The sequence below is a fragment of the Somniosus microcephalus genome, chromosome 4 (genome assembly GCF_052327205.1).
Source record: "Somniosus microcephalus isolate GS21.2 chromosome 4, FLI_Smic_1.0, whole genome shotgun sequence".
NCBI lineage: Eukaryota > Metazoa > Chordata > Chondrichthyes > Squaliformes > Somniosidae > Somniosus > Somniosus microcephalus.
This window is the reverse complement of record NC_140990.1, coordinates 339,752,866-339,775,994: the sequence shown is the minus strand read 5'-3', so window position 1 is coordinate 339,775,994 and position 23,129 is coordinate 339,752,866. Positions and strand designations below refer to the sequence as shown.

Below are 23,129 nucleotides of genomic sequence, written 5' to 3'. Positions count from 1 at the left end.
CGTTCACTGCAGGAGTGAGCATCGTTAGTGAGGTAAATGCATCGAGGAGCAGGACGAGAATATTGCCCGGCTGATTTGGGCTATGGAGGGATCAAGTCCCCTGACCATTGCCTTGTTGGTTTGGTTGGGGACAATACGAATGATTTTTACATAACATCCGAGCAGGGTGGGAAGGTCTCAGGGTTTGAGGAGTCCTCGGTGGGAAGGTCTCAGGGTTTGAGGAGTCCTCGGTGGGAAGGTCTCAGGGTTTGAGGAGTCCTCGGTGGGAAGGTCTCAGGGTTTGAGGAGTCCTCGGTGGGAAGGTCTCAGGGTTTGAGGAGTCCTCGGTGGGAAGGTCTCAGGGTTTGAGGAGCTCTGGGTGGGAAGGTCTCAGGGTTTGAGGAGTCCTCAGTGGGAAGGTCTCAGGGTTTGAGGAGCTCTGGGTGGGAAGGTCTCAGGGTTTGTGGAGCCCTGGGTGGGAAGGTCTCAGGGTTTGTGGAGCCCTGGGTGGGAAGGTCTCGGGGTTTGAGGAGCCCTGGGTGGGAAGGTCCCAGGATTTGAGAAGCCCTGGGTGGGAAGGTCCCAGGGTTTGAGGAGCCCTGGGTGGGAAGGTCCCAGGGTTTGAGGAGCCCTGGGTGGGAAGGTCTCAGGGTTTGAGGAGCCCTGGGTGGGGAGGTCTCAGGGTTTGAGGAGCCCTGGGTGGGAAGGTCCCAGGATTTGAGAAGCCCTGGGTGGGAAGGTCTCAGGGTTTGAGGAGCCCTGGGTGGGAAGGTCTCAGGGTTTGAGGAGCCCTGGGTGGGAAGGTCCCAGGGTTTGAGGAGCCCTGGGTGGGAAGGTCTCAGTGTTTGAGGAGCCCTGGGTGGGAAGGTCCCAGGGTTTGAGGAGTCCTGGGTGGGAATGTCCCAGGGTTTGAGGAGCCCTGGGTGGGAAGGTCCCAGGGTTTGAGGAGCCCTGGGTGGGAAGGTCTCAGGGTTTGAGGAGCCCTGGGTGGGGAGGTCTCAGGGTTTGAGGAGCCCTGGGTGGGAAGGTCCCAGGGTTTGAGGAGCCCTGGGTGGGGAGGTCTCAGGGTTTGAGGAGCCCTGGGCGGGAAGGTCCCAGGGTTTGAGGAGCCCTGGGTGGGAAGGTCTCAGAGTTTGAGGAGCCCTGGGTGGGAAGGTCTCAGAGTTTGAGGAGTCCTGGGTGGGAAGGTCTTGGGGTTTGAGGAGTCCTGGGTGGAAGGTCACAGGGTTTGAGGAGCCCTGGGTGGGGAGGTCTCAGGGTTTGAGGAGCCCTGGGTGGGGAGGTCTCGGGGTTTGAGGAGCCCTGGGTGGGAAGGTCTCAGGGTTTGAGGAGCCCTGGGTGGGAAGGTCACAGAGTTTGTGAAGTCCTCGGTGGGAAGGCCTTAGGATTTGAGGAGTCCTGGGTGGGAAGGTCTCAGGATTTGAGGAGCCCTGGGTGGGAAGGCCTCAGGATTTGAGGAGCCATGGGTGGGAAGGTCACAGGATTTGAGGAGCCCTGGGTGGGAAGGTCTCAGGGTTTGACGAGTCCTTGGTGGGAAGGTCTCGGGGTTTGAGGAGCCCTGGGTGGGAAGGTCCCAGGGTTTGAGGAGACCTGGGTGGGAAGGTCTCAGGGTTTGAGGAGCCCTGGGTGGGAAGGTCTCAGGGTTTGAGGAGTCCTGGGTGGGAAGGTCTCGGGGTTTGAGGAGCCCTGGGTGGGAAGGTCTCGGGGTTTGAGGAGCCCTGGGTGGGAAGGTCACAGGGTTTGAGGAGTCCTCGGTGGGAAGGCCTCAGGATTTGAGGAGTCCTGGGTGGGAAGGTCTCAGGATTTGAGGAGCCCTGGGTGGGAAGTCCTCAGGATTTGAGGAGTCCTGGGTGGGAAGGTCACAGGATTTGAGGAGCCCTGGGTGGGAAGGTCTCGGGGTTTCAGGAGCCCTCGGTGGGAAGGTCTCGGGGTTTGAGGAGCCCTGGGTGGGAAGGTCTCGGGGTTTGAGGAGCCCTGGGTGGGAAGTTCTCAGGGTTTGAGGAGCCCTGGGTGGGAAGGTCTCAGGATTTGAGGAGTCCTGGGTGGGAAGGTCCCAGGGTATGAGGAGCCCTCGGTGGGAAGGTCTCAGGATTTGAGGAGTCCTGGGTGGGAAGGTCTCAGGGTTTGAGGTGTCCTGGGTGGGAAGGTCTCGGGGTTTGAGGAGCCCTGGGTGGGATGGTCTCAGGGTTTGAGGAGCCCTGGGTGGGATGGTCTCAGGGTTTGAGGAGCCCTGGGTGGGAAGGTCTCAGGGTTTGAGGAGCCCTGGGTAGGAAGGTCTCAGGGTTTGAGGATCCCTGGGTGGGAAGGTCTCAGGATTTGAGGAGTCCTGGGTGTGAAGGTCCCAGAGATTGAGGAGCCCTCTGTGGGAAGGTCTCAGGGTTTGAGGAGTCCTGGGTGGGAAGGTCTCGGGGTTTGAGGAGCCCTGGGTGGGGTGGTCACAGGGTTTGAGGAGTCCTGGGTGGGAAGGTCTCGGGGTTTGAGGAGCCCTGGGTGGGAAGGTCTCGGGGTTTGAGGAGCCCTGGGTGGGAAGGTCTCAGGGTTTGAGGAGCCTTGGGTGGGAAGGTCTCAGGGTTTGCGGAGTCCTGGGTGGGAAGGTCCCAGGGTTTGAGGAGCCCTCGGTGGGAAGGTCTCAGTGTTTGAGGAGCCCTGGGTGGGAAGGTCTTGGGGTTTGAGGAGCCCTGGGTGGGGAGGTCTCAAGGTTTGAGGAGCCCTGGGTGGGAAGGTCTCAGGGTTTGAGGAGCCCTGGGTGGGAAGGTCTCGGGGTTTGAGGAGCCCTCGGTGGGAAGGCCTCAGGATTTGAGGAGTCCTGGGTGGGAAGGTCTCAGGATTTGAGGAGCCCTGGGTGGGAAGTCCTCAGGATTTGAGGAGTCCTGGGTGGGAAGGTCACAGGATTTGAGGAGCCCTGGGTGGGAAGGTCTCGGGGTTTGAGGAGCCCTGGGTGGGGTGGTCACAGGGTTTGAGGAAGACTGGAGCAGATCCTGGGATGACTGGGAAATGGATCCTAGGATCTAGTGGCACTGGGGAGGCAGGTCTCAGAATCCGGGAGTGTTGGGGTGCTTTCTGGGATCAGGGAGTGCTGGATGTTTGGTGTAGGGCTTTCTAAGGTGTCGGCCATTTATGACTGAGATGAGGAGGAATTTCTTCACTCAGAGTGTTGTGAATCTTAGGAATTCTCTGCCCCAGAGGGCTGTTGAGGCTCAGTCATTGAGAATATTCAAGACTGAGATCGATAGATTTTTGGACTCTTGGGAATCAAGGGATAGGGGGAGTGGAGTTGAGGTCGAAGATCAGCCATGATCTTATTGAATGGCGGAGCAGGCTCGAGGGGCCGTGAGGCCGACTCCTGCTCCTAATTTTTATGTACTTATATTCTTGAGTACTGGGAGGGGAGCCTGGGATCTGGGGGAGAATCCGGGGAGGGGTCCTATGGATGAGCAGGATCGGGGGGGGGATTTGGAGGAATGTGTGGCCATGGTGAGTTTTGGCAGTATTGGAGAGAGGAGAGTCTAACCGTCAGATGATGGAATCCAAACTGCCTTTGGCCCTTTCGGCACCATCAGGCCCCGACCCTTTGTATTCTGAGCTATTTGCAGCACCACTTTCCCCATCACCAGTCGCTTCCTGCCTTTATGTTCCTGTCTTACATTTTCTACTTTTTAAAATGAATGAATGGGAAATCACAGGCTGGGAGTACGGAAGGATTGTCGAAGTGGAAATGTTTGTGTGCTATTAATGAGTTTGCCATCTTACTCAGTCTTTAATGAACATAAATTTCCATAAAACAGAAACAAAATATTCAGAAGGTCATTGTTTATGCAGTTTACAAGTTTTTATGTTGGAACATTCCGTAAGCCTCAGAAATGGTTGAGAAGAGAGAGAGATTTGAATATTTTACATTTGGTACGTGTGGTGCACATGTCATTGGAAATGTCCATGTGAAGCATGTTGCTGTGTTCTAGCACCTGCAGGAGCTGGTACACCTAAAGGTAGCACTGTTATCAGACTCTCAGGGCTTGATTTTGTTACTGGGGCGGGCTGGGATCGTGTAATCCGCTTTTCGTGTTAGCCACCCGATTCTAAATCGATGTGAGAGAATGAAGCAATTTTAACTTAAGTGGGCAATTGAGTTCCAGCGTGTGGGAACCCATGGCCTAATTCGTTTTTTCAGTCTGAAACTCGCCTCCGATGACGTCATCAATGCTGCTGCATTTAAGGTCTGCAACAAGCCTTGCTTCTTCTGCAGACTGCCAGCCTTTTGGCCTTTCATGTTAGAGGGACCTGGAGGCAGAATGACCAGCCAGAGACCTAGGTCTGCTCCCAGGTTTGATGACTTTGCCCTGCAAGCGTTTGTGGAGGGAGCAAGAGCCAATAAAGAGGTGCTCTTCCCTTCTTCAGGGAGGAAGAAACCTCCCCAGCAGACCAAGGCTGTGTGGATCCAGGTGGCCCAGGAGGTCAACTCTTTGTCGATAACCCGCAGAACCTGACTTCAGTGCAGGAAGAGGTTTCATGACCTTACGGGGATAGGGTGGGATATGTGTTGGTGTAGGGGTTACGGGGATCGGGTGGGATATGTGTCGGTGCAGGCTCGATGGGCCGAAGTGGCCTCTATCTGCACTGTGGGGTTTCTGTGATTCTGTGATCCCACTTGACACTGACATCCATGCACCCTTACGCATTCCCTCTCTCTGGTCACATTCACCTAACTATTCGACTATGCAGCCCTCACACTCCCTATCACTGTGATGCTATGAAAACAACTTACAACACACAGGGAGGGCCCTTGGTCTTGTCACCTCACTCCATCTTTGTCTCCTTCTAAGCATCTATGCTATGGATTCTCTACACTCACTCCTTCATTCTCACTCAACCTCCACTTGTCTCCCTCATTGCAGGAAAAGAGAGCTCACAATAAGAGGGAAAGAGCGAGGACAGGAGGAGGGCCACCCTCAGTAGACCAGCTCACCCCCTGGGAGGAGGCGGTCCTGGAGATCGTGGGAGTGGAGGAGGATGCGCAAGTGGGGGATGGACAGACGGGTGCATCACAGCAAGCTGGTGACAGAATAGTTTTCCATCTCTCTCATTGACATTGCATGAATCGCTGATAATGATTTTGAAGTTCTAACAGATGGACTTATGATCATCTGCAATATGCAATGTGTATGTAACCTTGGAATTAAATCTCTGACTCTTTCCTTTACTCCCCCACAGGACCATCGAGAGCCCCCGTTCCCACTGTCCAGGAGGAAGAGCCTGAGCTTCCAGACTCCTCAGAGGAAGCTGCAACCTCTGAGGGCGCAGCGTCAGCAGAATTCAGCGCACCCAGCACCAGCGCAGACACTCACCTCAGTGGGACCTTCGTGAGATAGAGTAGTGTTGTCACCTGGTGTATCACAGCTCACAAGTGAGCATCAGCAGATGGTGGAGACAGGGACAGCAGTGGAGAGTCCTCGTCGGAGGGCGCAGGACTCTGCCCGCTCGGCTCAGCTGCATGTCGACCCTCTGCCTCTGGGTCCATCCACAAGATCAGCAGTGCAGACATCAAGGAAGTGGGGGCTCCTCTCCAAGCGCTCACACTTCCATGCCACTGCAGAGCCCTCGGTCAAAGCCCCACCAGAGTCCAAACCCAACTGAGATCGGCGTCTCAACCCCTGCACAGCCGCAGGAGCAGCAGACTGTCGGCAAGCCCTCACAGGTTCGCAACCCCAGAGGACACCCGCCAAAGGTGTCGAGACAGGAGCAGCAAGAAAGTGAGCAAGGGGCCTCCACATCTGCTGAAGCCACAGGGGAAGCACCACGTAGGAACACGTGTAAGAGAAAGATACTGCACAAATAGTCACAAGGGTAGTCACTTGGGTGAAATTTGATGTTTTCTGTGAAAAAGCCATCAGATGAATAATGTAAATAAAAAATCTGATGGCTACTGCTGTAATTGTGGCGTGTGTCATTTCGCTAATGGGACTTCCACATTGAGGGCTTAGGATTACTTAGTATATGCCTCAGTTGAGGAAGCGCTCAGTGAAGGTGGCGAGAGGGGTTTCCCAGGAGGTCACACTGGAGATGGGTGTCAGGCTCCAAACTTCCACAGCTGTGGTTATGCCTTCTAAAAGTTCTCCCAGACCTGAGACAACAAAGTCCTGCCACCTGCAAATGATGGCTGATCAAATATCCTATTTAATGGTGGAGCCGCAGCTAATAGCCAGCAATCCAATTGTGCTCCCGCCAGGTTTCACCGTCGTGTTTCAGAGCAGGCGTGCTTCACGTCGGAAAAGGGGTAAAATCACCAAGACCTTTCAAAATGGGATAACAGAGGCAATTTAGTACTTGTTAAGGGCCTATCCCGCCTCTTGGAGGCGGGACAGAGACGGGAGCAGTAAACACGATTTCTTGAAAATTGCTTGGAGGCGGGGTTGGGCGGGCCCGCCCGCCACCTTTTGCAATTTTAACACCCCACACGCCTCCATTCCCGCCTCCACAGCCCTGTGAAATTCGAGCCCTCAATGTTAAGGGTGTCACGCCTTGCCAGTCACAGATTTACCTAGCCTGGTCTCCCTCGCAGTTTATGTCATTGTACAGCTCTCTGGTGTTGTATTGTTTTGGACTTTCAGAAGTTTTTTTCAGGAAAGTTAAAATAATTAATTTGACGTTTTAATTTTTCGCCCCTTAGACCATCCAGTTTGCTCTCTCGATTCCTTGTCCCCATTGCGTCACTGCCCCCATTGAGCCTCCTGTTTATATTATAAGCGAGCCTGAGTCGATTATACCACTCTTTCGGATGAGATGTTAAACCGAGGCCCCGTCTGCTCTCAGGTTAATGTAAAAGATCCCACGGCACTATTTTGAAGAAGAGCAGGGGAGTTCTCCCCGGTGTCCTGGGGCCAATATTTATCCCTCAATCAACATCACTAAAAACAGATTATGCAGTTTACAATTATTTATATTGGAATATTCCTTAAGCCTCAGAAATTGCTGTTTGTGGGAGCTTGCTGTGCACAAATTGGCTGCTGCGTTTCCTACATTACAACAGTGACTCCAAAAAGTGCTTCATCTTCTGTAAAGTGCTTTGGGACGTCCGGTGTCGTGAAAAGCGCTGTAGAAATGCGAGTCTTTCTTTTTCCTTGGATATTTTTAGTATATTTTATGATTGGTAGTCGGGTCCTGAAGATGTGCTATCACCCAAGCCGACCTCACCCATGAAAGCCTTGAGGATTGAATTGCAATGCTCACAGGGTGATGGGACGCACCCTTCTACCCTTCAGTTCCCATCGATGCACATTGTATGCTGGGAAATCTCAGTAAAAGGAACATGATTAAATTGTAATACAATAGCAAAATACTGCGGATGCTGGAAATCTGAAATAACAACAGAAAATGCTGGCAAACTCTATAAACTGCACATACTCTGAATTTGCAGTGTGATTGAACAGCCTCTCTTCGCTGTTGTGAGCTAAAAATATCCAGTTGAAGACCAGGCATGTGCGACTGGCTGAGGCCTTGAAGTGAAAGCTTTCATAAAGAAATTAAAAGGTAGAAAAATCTAATTTATGAATTTGATTATGTTTCATTTTGTTTAAAACTTTATTTTGGGCATTATAAATTTCAGTTAATGAGAATAATATAGCAGATGAAAATTTTTTGAAAAGGCCTTATGAGTGATTTTATTGGTTCATCGATAAACAGTTGTACAGGGCCTTGGTGAGACCGCACCTTGAGTATTGTGTGCAGTTTTGGTCACCTTACCTGAGGAAGGACGTTCTTGCCATGGAAGGAGTGCAGCGAAGATTCACCAGGCTGATACCTGGGATGGCAGGAATGACGTATGAGGAGCGATTGTGTCGATTGGGCTTATACTCACTGGAGTTTAGAAGATTGAGAGGGGGTCTCATCGAAACCTATAAAATTCTGTCAGGTCTGGACAGACTAGATGCAGGAAGGATGTTTCTGATGGCCGGGGAGTCCAGAACCAGGGGTCACAGTCTAAGGATAAGGGGTAAGTCATTTAGGACTGAAATGAGGAGGAATTTCTTCATCCAGAGAGTGGTGAACCTGTGGAATTCTCTGCCACAGAGGGCGGTGGAGGCCAGTTCATTAAATATATTCAAGAAAGAGTTGGATATATTTCTTAAGGCTAAAGGGATCAAGGTATATGGGGAGAAGGCAGGGACAGGGTACTGAATTTGGATGATCAGCCATGATCTCAAATGGCGGAGCAGGCTCGAAGGGCCGAATGGCCTACTCCTGCTCCTATCTTCTATGTTTCTATGTTTCTAAACCAAACCGATGAAAGTCTACAAAGTAAAATTAAATTGGAAATGGTAACCAAGGAATTTATAATGGGAAAAGTTGATATGAAAGTGTGAGCAAGAAATGTTACACTACAAAGTCATGTTTTTGGGCAGGCCTGTGCCCTCTAAAATTTTTAATGAGATATAGATAACAAAGCATAGAATCACAAAAGTCCAATCGGTTCATCTAGTCCAGTTATTTCTCTGACTGTATAATCTGTCGTACAATCACTTCTTCCCAAACCCATCAGGAACAGTAGCATAGTGATTATGTTACTGGACAAGTAATCCAGAGGCCTGGACTAATGATCCAGCTACGTGAGCTGGGAAATGTAAATTCAGTTAAGAAAAAGCTAGTGTTTGTAATGGTGACTACTGAGACTGACAATGGTGACCACGAAACTATCGCATTGTTGTAAAAACACTAATGTCCTTTCGGGAAGGAAACTTGGCCGATATGTGACCCCAGGACATTGCTGCAGGAGTTCCTCAGGGCAGTGTCCTAGGCCCAACCACCTTCAGCTGCTTCAATGACCTTCCCTGTATCATAAGGTCAGAAGTGGGGATGTTCGCTGATGATTGCAGTGCTCAGTGCCATTCGCAACTCCTCAGATATTGAAACAGTCCATGCTTGCATGCAGCAAGACCTGGACGACAATCAGGCTTGGGCTGATATGTGGCAAGTAACATTTGTGCCACACAAATGCCAGGCAATGACTATCTCCAACAAGCGAGACTAACCACTGCCCCATGACATTCAACGGCATTGCCATCGCCAAATTCCCCACCATCAACATCCTGGGGGTCACCATTGACCAGAGACTTAACTGGGCAAGCCACATAAATACTGGGCAACAAGAGCAGGCCAGAGGCTGGGAATTCTGCGGCGAGTGTCTCACCTCCTGACTCCCCAAAGCCTTTCCACCAACTACAAGGCACAAATCAGGAGTGTGATGGAACACTCTCCACTTGCCTGGATGAGTGCAGCTCCAACAACACTCAAGAAGCTCAACACCATCCAGGACAAAGCAGCCCGCTTGATTTGCACCCCATTCGCCACCTTAAACAGTCACCCCCTCCACCACCGGCATACCGTGGCTGCAGTGTGCACCATCTACAAGATGCACTGCAGCAACTCGCCAAGGCTTCTTCGGCAACACCTCCCAAACCCGCGACCTCTACCACCTAGAAGGACAAGTGCAGCAGGTGCATGGAAACACCACCATCTGCAAGCTACACACCAACCTGAATTGGAAATATATCAGCCGTTTCTTCATCGTCGCTGGGTCAAAATCCTGGAACTCCCTCCCTAGCAGCGCTGTGGGAGCACCTTCACCACACGGACTGCAGCGGTTCAAGATAGCGGCTCACCACCACCACCACCTCAAGGGCTACTAGGGATGGGCAATAAATGCTGGCCTTGCTAGCGACGCCCACATCCCAGGAACAAATAAAAAACACTTCAGGAAAAATTCTGCAGAATTTCAGAATCATGGAGTTATATTGGATTCTAATATAAATTCTATCAAATATATTGGACGTTACAAACTATATAACAAAATTGGGAAACTGGAAATGTCACCCTCATAAATAAGTAAATTGTATCAGATTTATCTCCAAGAATCCTTACAGCTGAAGACAGTTGGCAACTGCAAAATGGTGCACTACATATTCCAAAACGTGACATTGATTTAGAGGTTATAGCCTTGGATAGTAAATAAAGAACTTGCATTTATATCCATTTTTCACCTCCTCAGGATATCCCAAATCGCTTCAGAGCCAACGAATTATTGTTTTAAAGTAAAGTCGTTGTTATCTGGAGAAGTCCTACGGAAATTATTGGCGTGAATATCTTATGACTCCATTAATTAATTCGTGTGCCAATATTGCACAGTGCAATTTCACCCTAATCAACTTTATACAGTACTGGTAAAGTAGGTGGACTTCCTTCCCGATCCTTGAGATGTTTGCCTTCCATACTTCATCATAACCTCTTGACTAATGAGTCTTTTGCTACGTAATAAGTTCATAAGGTGGTGTCTGAATTTATGTCCAATGAAGGCATATAATATTGGGTTGATGAAACAATGCATGAGTCCTAAAATCTGGGTTGCAAACAAAATTCTTTCAAGGTAAGTCCTGAAATTACAGCTATCATCAATAATGTTGGATCTCAATAATGTGTCTGTACAAACAGCAATATTGTCGGGAAGCCAACAGATCAGAAAGGTGAGCACCACTGCTATGATGACTTTCATGGCTTTATGTTTTTGATGGCTTCTTGTTCGGAAGAGGGTATTCATAGTGAAACCATAGCAGAAGAGCATGATGAGTAATGGCATGATGAAGCCAGCAAAATGATGTATAATTCTGATACCTATTCTGAAATTATCATTTGATTTGGAACTGTAATCGGAGCAAACCGTCTGATTTGTGTCAAATGTAACAAAGACTGATCTGAAGAACAGAATTGGCAGAGAAAATACAACTCCCAATGTCCACATTGCAGCACAAATGTACTTGACCAGATAGCGTTTGCTGCTACTATATTGGGTGGCACAAACGATTGCCAAGTATCGATCCACACTGATGCAAACTAACAACAAAATCCCACTGTAAAAGTTGACTTCTTGTAGGACTGAAATGGCTTTGCACATGAACTTTCCAAAAATCCAACCATTCACCATGTACACAGCCCAAAAGGGCAAAGTGAGGGCAAAGAGGAGGTCTGCCATAGTCAGATTCAGGAGGTAGATGTCTGTGGAAGATCTGACATATTTTGCGGAGAGTATAACCATCACGACAACAGAGTTCCCCACAATAGCAAGGATGGAAACAATACAGTAGAAGATGGCAATGACAGTATGATTAACATAAAATCTGTTCATCCGTATGGAGGTGCATGGAATCACGTAAACATCAAGCGTGAAATTACCGTTTGAATAATTCTTGTTTTCAAGCAAATTATCTTGATGCATGGTGAACATACTTCTGAAAAACAAAGCAACAGATGTCTAAATGGCTGGAAGAAGCAATGGCTTCTTAACTGTTCGAGCCCCTAAAATGGAAGCTGTTTCAATTTATTGTGAAGTGAATAAAAACATAGAAAGAACTTGCATGTATATAGTATCTTTCAAAGTCAAGGACATTCCAAAGGGCTTCAGAGCTGATGAATTACTTTTGAAGTGTAGTTACCGTTGCAATGTAGGGAAACATGGCAGCGAATTTGTGCACAGAAAGGTCCCACAAACAGATAAATGACCAACTGTTTTAGTGGTGTTGGCTGAGGGATAAATATTTGCCAAGACACCAAGGAGAACTCCCCTGCTCTTCTTCAAAATAGTGCCAAGGGATCTTTTCCATCCACCTGCGAGGGCAGATAGTTTAACGTTTCATCCAAAAGCCGGCACCTCCGACAGTGCAGTGCTCCCTCAGTACTGCCCCTCCAAAAGTGAAGCGCTCCCTCAGTGCTGCCCCTCCGACAGTGCAGCCGTCCCTCAGTACTGGCCTTCCGACAGTGCAGCGCTCCCTCAGTACTGACCCTCCGACGGTGCAGCCGTCCCTCAGTACTGACCATCCGACGGTGCAGCCGTCCCTCAGTACTGACCCTCCGACAGTGCAGCCCTCCCTCAGTACTGCCCCTCCGATAGTGCAGCACTCCCTCAGTACTGCCCCTCGATAGTGCAGCACTCCCTCAGTACTGACCATCCGACGGTGCAGCGCTCCCTCAGTACAGCCCCTCCAACAGTGCAGCGCTCCTTCACTACTGCCCCTCCGACAGTGCAGCCGTCCCTCAGTACTGCCCCTCTGGCAGTGCAGCGCTCCCTCAGTACTGCCCCTCCGACAGTGCAGCGCTCCCTCAGTACTGCCCCTCCGACAGTGCAGCACTCCCTCAGTACTGCCCCTCCAACAGTGCAGCCGTCCCTCAGTACTGCCCCTCCGACAGTGCAGCTCTCCCTCAGTACTGCCCCTCTGACAGTGCAGCACTCCCTCAATACTGCCCCTCAGACAGTGCAGCGCTCCCTCAGTACTGCCCCTCTGACAGTGCAGCGCTCCCTCAGTACTGCCCCTCAGACAGTGCAGCGCTCCCTCAGTACTGCCCCTCCGACAGTGCAGCACTCCCTCAGTACTGCCCCTCCGACAGTGCAGCGCTCCCTCAGTACTGCCCCTCCGACAGTGCAGCGCTCCCTCAGTACTGCCCCTCCGACAGTGCGGCGCTCCCTCAGTACTGCCCCTCCGACAGTGCGGCGCTCCCTCAGTACAGCCCCTCCGACAGTGCGGCGCTCCCTCAGTACTACCCCTCCGACAGTGCAGCGCTCCCTCAGTACTGCCCCTCTGACAGTGCAGCACTCCCTCAGTACTGCCCCTCCGACAGTGCAGCGCTCCCTCAGTACTGCCCCTCCAACAGTGCGGCGCTCCCTCAGTACTGCCCCTCTGGCAGCGTAGCGCTCCCTCAGTACTGACCCTCCGACAGCGCAGTGCTCCCTCAGTACTGCCCCTCCGACAGTGCAGCGCTCCCTCAGTACTGCCCCTCCGACAGTGCGGCGCTCCCTCAGTAATGCCCCTCCGACAGTGCAGAGCTCCCTCAGTACTGCCCCTCCGACAGTGCAGCGCTCCCTCAGTACTGACCCTCCGACAGTGCAGCGCTCCCTCAGTACTGCCCCTCCGACAGTGCAGCACTTCCTCAGTACTGCCCCTCCGACAGTGCGGCGCTCCCTCAGTACTGCCCCTCCGACAGTGCAGCGCTCCCTCAGTACTGACCCTCCGACAGTGCAGCGCTCCCTCAGTACCGCCCCTCCGACGGTGCAGCACTCCCTCAGTACTGCCCCTCCGACAGTGCAGCGCTCCCTCAGTACTGCCCCTCCGACAGTGCAGCGCTCCCTCAGTACTGCCCCTCCGACAGTGCGGCGCTCCCTCAGTACTGCCCCTCCGACAGTGCAGCGCTCCCGCAGTACTGCCCCTCCGACAGTGCAGCACTCCCTCAGTACTGCCCCTCCGACAGTGCAGCACTCCCTCAGTACCGCCCCTCCGACAGTGCAGCGCTCCCTCAGTACCGCCCCTCCGACAGTGCAGCACTCCCTCAGTACTGCCCCTCCGACAGTGCAGCACTCCCTCAGTACCGCCCCTCCGACAGTGCAGCACTCCCTCAGTACCGCCCCTCCGACAGTGCAGCGCTCCCTCAGTACTGACCCTCCGACAGTGCAGCGCTCCCGCAGTACTGCCCCTCCGACAGTGCAGCCCTCCCTCAGTACTGCCCCTCCGACAGTGCAGCACTCCCTCAGTACCGCCCCTCCGACAGTGCAGCACTCCCTCAGTACTGCCCCTCCGACAGTGCAGCACTCCCTCAGTACCGCCCCTCCGACAGTGCAGCGCTCCCTCAGTGCTGTACAAAAGTGCCTGCCCTGATTTTGTGCTCAAGCCTCTGAAGTGGGGCTTTAACCCACAACCTTCTAACTGAGCCATGGTTGAATCCCAGAAATGGGTTCTGTTTTAACTTACGGTGAAGTGAGGCTTTGAAATGAAATCTGTTTCAATTTAGTGTGACGCCCTGAAAAAAAGGATAAAACTTTTGGAGCCAAATTTTGTTTCTTTAAGAGAAACTCCTGTAAAATTTTGGATCTTCATCCAGTACTACGAGGCAGAGCGTGTGCAGTACACGTTCCGCACATCGGTACCTGAAAATCGGGCCAGGGTCCGACAGCCGGCATAGAATCCCAACTTTAATATTTTAATAAAGCTCCCATTTGTTTTGGACGATATCGCTGGCTGCCGATTTCAAGTCCCACTTGAAAATCGAGTTGGTTGGTTCTTGGATGGCCAGTTGGTGGTAGGTTTTTTCAAAAGATTTAATCTGCCTACCACCCCATTTTCCAGTGTGAATGGGGCAGTAGGCAGCTGAAGATTGCCTGCAATTGTGTATAATTTCATATAACAATGGAAATGTTGCAGGACAGAGGAGACAGCCTTGTATAGAATCAGCACACAATAAGGTCATTGTGCCTGAGCCGGCTGTCTGAAAGAGCTGGCCACTGAATCCTATTCCCCTGCCCTTTCCCTTTTTGTTTGTTATTGATCCACATCCCTTTAAAAAGTTTGTGGTTGGGCATTACCTATACAACAAGCCACTGCATATAATAAAAAATCTCCTAATCTCTCCTCCCATTCTTTTGGTGACAATCGTAAATTTATACCCTCCAGTTACTGGCTAACCAGAGGATTTATTCTATTTTAATTATCAAAAATCCTCACCATTTTGAATACATCTATCAGATCTCTTCTTAATCTTCTCTCCTTGCTGAAAAGAGGCCCAGTTTCTCTATTATCTCCTTATAAATAAATCCTCTCAGCCCTGGCATTATCTTAGTAATTCTCTTCTGTACGCTCTCCTCGGTTTTGGCATTCTCCCTGAAGTAGGATGGGGAAACTGGACACAACGTTCTAACTGCGTAACTAATGATTTGTAAAGGCTTTGCTTTAATCTATGCCCTATTTATAAAACCGAGGATTTTTAATGCTTTTTAACAGATATATCAACTTCTCCCATTTTTAAAGATTTATATACATGAATCAGTAAGCCTCTCTGCTCTGTTACTCCTTTTAACATTTTACAGAATTTGGTGTATTTTCCCTCTCCATAACCATTCTCTGCATTCAGGTATAAGGTCGTCGTCGTACGTGTCTTCACACTGTTCCCTTTGGGGAACTGTATGAAGTGGTGGGAGGATTTCTGGCCGCGATTAACGCTCCTTCCGTGACCGTAACCATCTTCGTACCAGCCATTAGGGTGGTTAGTCCAATGGCGGGAGGGTTTTACGGGCTCCCACAACCCATACGAGGGGCGGGGGGCCACCCACACCCACGGACGCAAGTATCCCGCTGGATGTCAACCCAGAATTTAGAGCCGGAGCTCTGACTCCACTTGCCGGGACTGTCTGGAGCGGGGTTCGAAACCCTACGCCTTCTGGCCCAGCGGCGGGGATGCTACCGCTACGCCAAAGGCCCACTCCTAGGTATAAGGTGATATGGCCCTAACACTTACTCTTGTGAAACACCACAGTTTAGGTCCATAGGAACAGGAATAGGCCAATCAGCCCCTCAAGCCAGTTATGCCATTAAGAAAATATTCCCATTTCTCTTTATCAGATCCAAAGTGGATGACTTCAAACTCCCCACATTGAACTCCATCTGGCGTAGTTTTTCCCACTCACTCCCTTTGTAAATTCCTGCTCCCATCCACACAATTTGCTGTACCCTCTTAACGTAGTGTCATCTGCAAACTTCAATATACAACTCTCTACTCCATCATCCAAGTCATTAATATATATCGTGAAAAGCTGAGGCCCCAGCACAGATCCCTACGGAAAACCACTTGTCACATCCCGCCAATCAGAGAACATTCCCTTTATCGCTTTCTCCTACCTCCCAACCAATTACCAACCCATGTCACAACGTTACCTCCAATTCTGTGCACTTTTATATTTATTGGCCTAGAAATTCAGTTGCTTGCGCCACCAGTTTGCGCCCAAAGAGGCCACTCAGAGGCTTTAGCGCCACTGGCCACAACCACCGCGATATTTAGCGGGGCGCTAATGGTGGCGTTAGCCTGTAGCGCTGCGCCGCCACCGATGACATCATCGGTGTGCGCAGCACCCCGCTACCGCCCCGAACGCCATATTAGGTCGCGCCCGCCTCTTCCGCGCCGGCCGCAAATAGCGACCGGTACACAGGGGCCAACCTGTGGCGGTAGTGGAGCGAGTTAAGGTGGAGGTGCGGCTGGCCGCTTTTTCGGCGGCCGCCTGCCCGCACCTCCGTCCCCGGCCTCCTACACCACCCCCCCCCCCGCGGCATTGCCGGCTGTTTCCCGAGAGCCCGGCACTTCTCCTTGGTGCCGGGCTCATTTGCCGGCACTCGCGAGCGGGGATCGCACTGTTGCAGCCACCTCCCCCTTAACAGTGGGAGGAAGGCCTGCAGTACCGCAGCGTGCCGTGCCGCAGCGGGTGGCACTGCGGCACTTTGCGCGCCGATATTCAGTTTCAGCGCCCCAAGCGGGGCGCGGGAAGCCTCGTTTAGCGGCCGGCTTCCATTTGGGGCGCAGAAACTGAATATCCCGATGGCGCAAGTGGCTCCGCGCGCAGCGGTAATTCCGGTGCCCAGGCGAGCTTGGCGCCCCAAACTGAATTTTTAGCCCTTTATGTTTACATCTCTACTTCCCAATAAAGTCTATTAACTACTGCTCTCTCTTTCAAGTTCTGTTCTGTATCCAACTTCCGAAACTTCTGCCACATTCCCTTTAATACCACGTATCTTAATTTTATCAACAAGCCTTCTGTGCAATACTTTACCAAATTCCTTTTGAAAATCCACATACACAACATTCACTACATTTCCTTTATCAATACACTGTTATCTCCTCAAAGAACTCTATTAAATTTGTTGGAAGGGACTTGCCTTTTACAAATCTGCTGACTGTCCTTAATTAACCCATGGCCGGAATGTTCTGTACCTGCTCAGGTCGGGTGCGTGCGGTCACCGTGGCGGGTTGTGACCCCGTTCCTCATTCCATGATATGAGATCTTGTATAATAATATTGCCAACAGTAATTTTTATCCTTTGATTTTCAAAATATCGTTTCTTATCTGTAACTCTTGTCGTAAGCCGGGTTTCAGTGCTATATAAGTGTGGATAAGACTTTACATAGAATTACGTAGAATTTACAGCACAAAAATGGACCATTTGGCCCAAGCAGGCTCTGCTGGTGTATATGTTCCACACGAGCCTCCTCCCACTCTATTTACTTCATCTCACCCAATCAACCTATCCTTCTATTCCTTGGAGAGAGAAACAGAGTTAACGTTTCAGGTCGATGACCCTTCGTCAGAACTGGAAAAAGCTGGAGATGGAACAGGTTGTTAAGCAAATGTAGGGGCAGGGAAAGAGGGGGAGGGGAGCTTAAAACCTGTTCCATCTCCAACTTTGTCCAGTGCTGACAAGGGGTCATCGACCTGGAACGTTAGCTCTATTTCTCTCTCCACAGATGCTGACTGGCCTATTGAGTATTTCCAGCACTTTCTCTTTTTATTTCCGATTTCCAGCATCCGCAGTATTTTGCTTTTGTCCTTCTATTCCTTTCTCCCTCATGTACTTATCTAGTTTCTCCTTAAATGCAACTATGCTATTCACCTCAACCACTCCCTGTGGGAGCGAGTTCCACATTCTCACCACCCTCTGAGTAAAGAGGTTTCTCCTGAATGCCTTGTTAGATTTATTAGTGACTATCTTATATTTGTGACTCCTAGTTTTGGATTCTCCCACAAGTGGAAACATCTTCTCTCATCTGCTAAGGTGAGAGTGACTGCCCTCGACATCAAGGCAGCATTTGACCGAGTGTGACTTCAAGGAGCCCGAGTAAAATTGAAGTCAATGAGAATCGGAGGGAAAACTCTCCACTGGCTGGAGTCATACCTAGCAAAAAGGGAGATTGTTGTGGGTGTTGGAGGCCAATCATTTCAGCCCCAGGACATCACTGAAGGTATTGACTTGTGTAATGATATCAGCAAATAGTGATGATATTTGTCTGTGTTTGATTACTTATGCCTTACAGCATATTTGTCTGTGTTTTTGATTGCTTGTGCCTGAGCAGCAGAGGTCATGTGACACAGACAAACAGGCTGACAGTTTTTACTTTCAGTTTGATTCTAGATGCATCACAGCATGGTGTGTTCTGTAAAGGCTGTTAAAAAGAGTTGAATAGACTTTAGATTAAAACAACTTTCTCTTTCATAAATGAGTCGTTATTGAACCCACAAAGAAATCAAGACAACTTGGATAGAGAACTGGCTGGTGGACAGAAAGCAAAGAGGTGGAATAAACGGGTCGTTTTCCGAGTGGCAGGCAGTGACTAGTGGGGTACCGCAAGGATCGGTCCTAGGACCCCAGCTGTTCACAATATATATTAATGATCTGGACGAGGGAATTGGATGTAATATCTCCAAATTTGCAGACGACACAAAGCTGGGTGGGAGGGTAAGCTGTGAGGAGGATGTCGTGAAACTCCAGTACGATTTGGACAGGTTGGGTGATTGGGCAGAAACATGGCAAATGCACTATAATGTGGATAAATGTGAGGTTATCCACTTTGGTGGCAAAAACAGGAAGGCAGATTATTATTTGAATGGCAATAGATTGGGAGAAGGGGAAGTGCAAAGAGACCTGGGTGTTCTTGTGCACCAGTCGCTGAAGGTAAGCATGCAGGTGCAGCAGGCAGTTAAGAAGGCAAATGGTATGTTGGCCTTCGTAGCAAGAGGGTTCGAGTACAGGAACAAGGATGTCTTGCTACAGTTGTACAGGGCCCTGGTGAGACCGCACCTTGAGTATTGTGTGCAGTTTTGGTCACCTTACCTGAGGAAGGACGTTCTTGCCATGGAAGGAGTGCAGCGAAGATTCACCAGGCTGATACCTGGGATGGCAGGAATGACGTATGAGGAGAGATTGTGTCGATTGGGCTTATACTCACTGGAGTTTAGAAGATTGAGAGGGGATCTCATCGAAACCTATAAAATTCTGTCAGGCCTGGACAGACTAGATGCAGGAAGGATGTTTCTGATGGCCGGGGAGTTCAGAACCAGGGGTCATAGTCTAAGGATAAGGGGTAAGCCATTTAGGACTGAAATGAGGAGGAATTTCTTCACCCAGAGAGTGGTGAACCTGTGGAATTCTCTGCCACAGAGGGCGGTGGAGGCCAGTTCATTAAATATATTCAAGAAAGAGTTGGATATATTTCTTAAGGCTAAAGGGATCAAGGGATATGGGGAGAAGGCAGGGACAGGGTACTGAATTTGGATGATCAGCCATGATCTCATTGAATGGCGAAGCAGGCTCGAAGGGCCGAATGGCCTGCTCCTGCTCCTATCTTCTATGTTTCTATGAGTTCCTCAGGGCAGTGTCCTAGGCCCAACCATCTTCAGCTGCTTCATCAATGATCTTCCTTCCACCATAAGGTCAGAAGTGGGGATGTTCGCTGATGATTGCACAGTGTTCAGTTCCATTCGCAACTCCTCAGAAAATGAAGCAGTCCGTGCCTGCATGCAACAAGACCTGGACAACATTTAGACTTGGGCTGATAAGTGGTAAGTAACCTTCATGCCACACAAGTGCCAGGCAATAACCATCTCCAACAAGAGAGAGTCTAACCACCGCCCCTTGACCTTCAACAGCATTACCATCGTTGAATCCCCCATCATCAACATCTTGGGGGTCAGCAATGACCAGAAACTTAACTGGACCAGCCACAGTCTTTCCTGACTCTCCAAAGTCTTTCCACCATCTACAAGGCACAAGTCAAGAGTGTGATGGAATAATCTCCACTTGCCTGGGTAATTGCAGCTCCAACAGCACTCAAGAAGCTCGACACCATCCAGGAAAAAGCAGCTTGCTTGATTGCACCTTAAACATTCACTGTGGCTGCACTGTGTACCATCTACAAGATGCACTACAGCACCTCCCAAACCCGTGACCTCTTCCTCCTAGAAGGACAAGGGCAGCAGGCGCATGGGAACACCACCACCTCCAAGTTCCCCTCCAAGTCACACACCATCCTGACTTAGAATTATATCGCTGATCCTTCATCGTCGCTGGGTCAAAATCCTGGAACTCCCTCCCTAACAGCACTGTGAGAGCACCTTCACCACACGGACTGCAGCGGTTCAAGGCGGCGGTTCACCACCACCTTCTCAAGGGCTACTAGTGATGGGCAAACAATGCTGGCCTTGCCAGCGACGCCCACATCCCATGAATGAATTAAAACAATCTACCATATCGAACCCCTTCATAATTTTGAAGACCTCTGTCAGGTCACCTCTCAGTCTTTTCTTTTCTAGAGAAAAGCGCCGCAGCCTGCTCAGTCTTTCCTTATATTTGTATCCTCTCAGTTCTGATATCACCCTTGTTAATCTTTTTTCCTCTTTCTCCCAGATCCTTTTTGTAATATGGAGATTTTGCAATTGACTTTTTTTCAGAAAAGTGAAGGATGAGGAAAGGCTATTCTATCAAAATCATCCCTCTAGTAATGTAACTCTCCTATTATAGCATAGAACTGCACTTTTAACAGCCATACAGTTTTTGCCTTTACTTCCTCACCTGGTAGATTGTTCCAAACATTTATTAGCCTTTGAGTAAAGAATTTCTAAAATGTATATCTGTTGTATGTATACTTTTCCCTCATTTAAATTTATGTCACCGGTCTTACTTTTCTGTTATAATTTGGAGTAACACCTGATCTTTGTTTTGAGGCATAGGGGGAAAAATTCGGTATCGCCCCGTTTGGGGCGCGATTATCGGCCGTGCGCAAAGTTTAGCACCTGGCGCTAATTATCACCTTCGACTGCAAACATCAAATCTGCTGGAAAGAACAATGGAGAGACCCAGGGAAAGAGCTCAGAGTGCAGCCCCCACAGTCTCTTCTAAATCGATGCAAGGAAGGTCAAATCAAAATGAACCTGCAAAGTGCTGCTCAGTACCCAAAACCCCTTCACACAGCGTTGAATCTCTCCAGAAGTCTCTCTCTCTCTCTCAGAATGCGTGGTGCAAAAATGTCACCAACAAAAAAAGGCAGGAAGCGGTCGCCTTTAACTAGAGTTCCCCAGTCCCTTCCTGACTGCAAAACGCTCCCCTCAACCTGTCGTTGCTAGCGGCAGGCGGTAAGGCAGGGGGCGCCACTCAATATCCGGTCCGGGGCGCTACCGGGGCGTTGCACGCTCGACGGACGTCACGATCTGCCGGCACAGGAGATCGTGGCGGTAGTGTTTAGCGCCGCCGCAAAATGTCTAGTTAATTTCGTGAGCGGCGCAAACATCGCCGCGCCCGGGCGCTAGTTGCTTTGCGCCCCATTAGCGCCCTCTTAAGGCGCTAACGGGAGGTGCAAACCAACTGAATTTTTCCCCCAGTTTGTTATTTCACCATTTGTTATCCTGATTGTTAAAAGGATTAGCTGCTTTTGCAATTCAAGCTTTGCTGCTTAATGTATAGAATCGTAGAAATTTACAGCACAGAAGGAGGCCGTTTGGCCCATCGTGTCTGTGCTGGCCGAGAAAGAGCTACCCAGCCTAATCCCTCTTTCCAGCTCTCGGTCTGTAGCCCTGCAGGTTACAGTACTTCAAGTGCACATCCGAGCACGTCTTAAATGCAATGAGGGTTTCTGCCTCTACCACCCTTTCAGGCAGTGAGTTCCAGACCCCCACCACCCTCTGGGTGAAAAAATTCTCCTCAGCTCCCCTCTAATCCTTCTTCCAATTACTTTAAATCTATGCCCCCGGTTATTGATCACTCTGTTAAGGGAACTCCATTGGCAAGTGAAGTGATCTATGCATTTGATGTTAATGGGGATACACAATGTGGGTTCAGTCAATCGTACAAATGTCAGGTATTTCCTTTCATAAGATATTCACTGAACCATGGGGTAGTGGGTCAATCACTCAACAATGGAGTCAGCACTAATGTTGGGTCAGTCTGCCACACAACTTGAGCAGTAATGTGAGGTGGATTCTATAACAAAATGCATAGATATTGCTAAATCGCTTGAAAGTTTCGATTTCTCAGCACTTTCTCTGTATCTACAATATACTCACATTGGATTGGATTGACTATGATTATTTTGTTTACAAATGCTCAGCCAAATGGGTTTTCTCACCTGGTCCCCACGTGTTGCGTGTGATCTGTCAAGGACCTGGTTATGGTTGAGAAAAGGCCACAGCACCAATCACTTTGTCACAATTCTGTATCTGCCATATCTGTGTAAGAAAGAGAAATAAAAATAAGAGGAAGAGGGAAAAAAGTATGGAAAGAGACGTAACGTTTGCCATATTCCTATTGAGAGTGTAAATTAAGAGAAACCCAAAGAAGCAGCAAACTATGAAAGCGTACACTTACCTATTGCTTTGTGCTGAAATGCTGGACAAATAAGTTCCCAGACCAGCTGCCACTATCAGGTCAACAGTAAACAGACCAAATGCTTTATACTGTTAGGTAACCACCTGACTCACGAACAAGCAGCTAGACCTAGACTACAATGCTAAATAAGGAGGTCAAAACTAAGCAAAAGAAACACGTAAGAGAGCAGCACATTAAGCCTGCTTCCTTCACTAAACACGTACAACTTACCCGAGATTTTGCGACACTCCCTGCTTCTGGTGGAGATTGCAAAATTATAGGCACACTGCCCGCGATTATCTGTCCACTGAAATCAAGAGATGAAGGAGTGCCGGTAATATGTAAAGACCCGCCAGTGCTATGTGTTAAGTCCGTGAATGATTTAGACACAGACTAGCAGGAGTGAAAACAGACAGATGTTTACTGGTGGAAGTCCATAACGAATCTATACAACAGAGGCTCTCTAGTGCTTTTTATACAGGGGTGGTCACTGCCGGTACTGCAGTCTGAGACCAGTTATTCTCTTAAAGGTACATACACAACAATTCCTCCCCTTTTAGATAAACAGTACATAACATTCATTTAACAACTAAATGATAACGAATTACAATCACAATTACGGTTACTAGATACAGTGGTTAAGTTTAAGCAATTATAAGTTCAGTCTTTGAGGAGGCTTCCTGATTCTGTCTGGATAACGCCTCTTTGGGGTAACAGGTTCTTCTGGCAATGTTGAGTCGGAATCAATGTCGTTGTTTGGTTCATCTGCTTCCAATATTACCGGTTCTGTGGTAGCTGCAATTGGAACGTCGATTTCATTACCAGGTGTATCAGATCGTGGTGTGGAGTTGACGTTTTCCAGTGACTCTAGAACCTGGTCAGCATGGCATCTTACAATGCTCTCCCCAACATCCACGGTATACATGAGAGGTCCTTGTCGTGTAC

At 49.5% G+C, this 23,129-nt stretch overlaps 2 protein-coding genes across 2 annotated transcripts in view; both read right to left on the bottom strand.

The window, feature by feature from the left end:
• LOC147120726 (C-X-C chemokine receptor type 2-like) overlaps positions 1 to 22,611 on the bottom strand; it is a 32,550-nt gene extending 9,939 nt beyond the window's left edge. The window contains exons 1-2 of the mRNA XM_085986956.1: positions 22,416 to 22,611; positions 21,946 to 22,045 (exon numbers count right to left, since the gene is read on the bottom strand). The gene's annotated coding sequence lies outside the window, so the exon portion shown is untranslated. The remainder of the gene's footprint in view (positions 1 to 21,945; positions 22,046 to 22,415) is intronic.
• On the bottom strand, positions 8,385 to 11,248 carry LOC147120727 (C-X-C chemokine receptor type 2-like). The gene has a single exon (XM_085986955.1). The coding sequence runs from the start codon at positions 11,246 to 11,248 to the stop codon at positions 10,178 to 10,180; it is 1,071 nt and encodes a 356-aa protein (XP_085843081.1). The 3' UTR covers positions 8,385 to 10,177.
• Positions 22,612 to 23,129: the final 518 nt, after the last annotated feature.

Bases quoted from the DNA above. Each gene is read 5' to 3' on its own strand.
- LOC147120727 (XM_085986955.1), bottom strand. From the start codon at position 11,248: ATGTTCACCATGCATCAAGATAATTTGCTTGAAAACAAGAATTATTCA.